The 2,033-nt window shown below is 48.6% G+C and overlaps 1 protein-coding gene across 2 annotated transcripts in view; it reads left to right on the top strand.

Moving 5' to 3' along the window:
* Nucleotides 1–2,033, top strand: part of LOC101857579 (inactive rhomboid protein 1) — a gene marked incomplete in the record, with an annotated part of 22,756 nt that overhangs the window by 19,732 nt on the left and 991 nt on the right. For both annotated transcript variants that reach the window (XM_035970694.1, XM_035970695.1), the window contains 2 exon segments: nt 898–1,051; nt 1,530–1,575. In XM_035970694.1, coding sequence (XP_035826587.1) covers nt 898–1,051; nt 1,530–1,575 — 200 coding nt within the window.

Raw genomic sequence — 2,033 nt, 5'->3', positions numbered from 1 at the left:
GAGAGAGAGAGAGAGAGAGAGAGAGAGAGAGAGAGAAACATTGTGGTGCTGATATACTTATATGTATTGCCTGGCAGTCTGTTCATGCTGTTCCCCTTAACTGTGGAGAGAGAAAGAGAGAGAGGGAGAGAGAGAGAGAGAGAGAGAGAGAGGTGCTGTTATACTTATATGTATTGCCTGGCAGTCTGTTCATGCTGTTCCCCTTAACTGTGGCACGGACAAGCATGTCTAAGTCAACCCCCGGGGCGGTGCTTCTGACTGAAGTGTCTTTAGGCCATTCCCAAAAGGGGGGGGGGGGGGTATTGACCATGTTCTTATGCACAGTAGAATTGTAAATGGGCTGATTCATCAATGTCATGCTCATAATTGTGCCTGAACTACAACAGGGAACTGCTGCTTTTTCTTTCCTAATCCTTACTATTGTCATTTTCCTCTACTTCTTTTGTATGTTTGTCACACTCTTGTGACCTGCTATTTCCGGGGTGCCTTGATAGTCGAAGCAGACTTTGTGCTGTTGAGGCTAGAGAGTTGAGCGAAGTAGGCCTGATTCCCTGTAAGGACTTCTCTGTTGACATCCACCCCTTGGCGCTCATATGACCTTATGCAGTTTTGAGCACCGTAAAACCTTATTAAAACTAAAAAGTTTCCCCATGCCTACTTTAACTGTGGATGGTTGGCTGGTGCTCTGGTGTGGCTCACTCCTTCTTTCCTATCGAACATCTGTCGTCCTTATCTCTCCTTTTTTGTGTATGTTACTTTCTTGTAACATATCTAATCTACGGCACTTATATTACCTTATTGTGTTGCAAGTGCCGTAAAACTCTTACTAAAACTAAACTACTTTAACTAAAACGTTTCCCCCGACCTACTTCCCCCCTGACCTACTTTCCCCGACAGCCTGGTGCACGTGGCCATCACGGTGCTGTTCCAGATGTACATCATGCGTGACATGGAGAAGCTGATGGGTGCTATTCGGGTCAGCATCATCTACCTGGGCTCCGGCATCGCCGGGAACCTGGCCAGCTGTACCTTCATCCCCTACCAAGTGGAGGTGAGTACCGCCCGGCTCGCGCTCTCAGTCGTAGGATGGTCAAACTTTAGTAGACAAACAAACTTTTCTTTGCTCGTTACTCTCTAGTAACGCCTCCTAATGTTCGTCACTTATATGACTGGAATGTGTTGCAAGTGCCATAAAACTCACTCTTACTTATCCATATCCGTACGCCCTGGGGTCATTTTGTACCCCCGGGGTTGTATCCTTCACATTTTAGAATACTACTAGTACGAAGATCTCTTTGAAACTTTCTGTATTTCTGAAAATATCATTTTGACTGACTGCTATGCAAAGTGTACGGATCGGATTAGCGAGTAAATTTCCTCTTTATTATAAAGTGGTGGCAAAGAGTTTCCCATGTCGTATGGTCATATGGATACGGTAGTAAAACACGATGTATGGATAGGGTTAACATAAAAACTAAAACAAATCCGAAATGTGTTCCCATTTGTCCCCCCCCCCCCCCCCCCCCCAGAAGGGCCCGTCCGGCTCCCAGTTCGGCATCGTGGCGTGTCTGCTGGGGGAGGTGATCCAGAACCGCAAGATGTACCGCAGCCCGGCCCTGGCCTTGGTCAAGCTCATCGGACCGCTGCTCTTTTTCTTCCTCCTCGGCCTCCTGCCCTGGTTTGACAACTGGGCCCATATGTTCGGCTTTCTGTTCGGCTTTCTGCTGGGCTTCGCCCTCATGCCGTACGTGTCGTTCGGAAAGTTCAACATCACGCGGCGTGTCGTGACCATTCTTTGTGTCGCTGGGGGATGGCCGTGGGGCTGTTCACGCTGCTCATCATCCTCTTTCTACCTCTCGCTGCTGTCTGAGTGCGACTGGTGCGTCTACCTCAACTGCATCCCGTTCACGGCCGACTTCTGCGAGAACATGGAGGTCAAGCTCAAGACCAACTCCACGTACTCCGCCTTCATCTAAGTGGGTGGTTTGGCGGGGCTCTGGGTGATTTCTTTCTTCTTCTTTCCCATCAAACAT

The sequence above is a fragment of the Aplysia californica genome, unplaced genomic scaffold (assembly GCF_000002075.1).
Source record: "Aplysia californica isolate F4 #8 unplaced genomic scaffold, AplCal3.0 scaffold00308, whole genome shotgun sequence".
Taxonomy (NCBI): Eukaryota; Metazoa; Mollusca; class Gastropoda; order Aplysiida; family Aplysiidae; genus Aplysia; species Aplysia californica.
The sequence above is the reverse complement of the archived record's forward strand: the minus strand, read 5'-3'. Positions and strand labels throughout refer to the sequence as shown.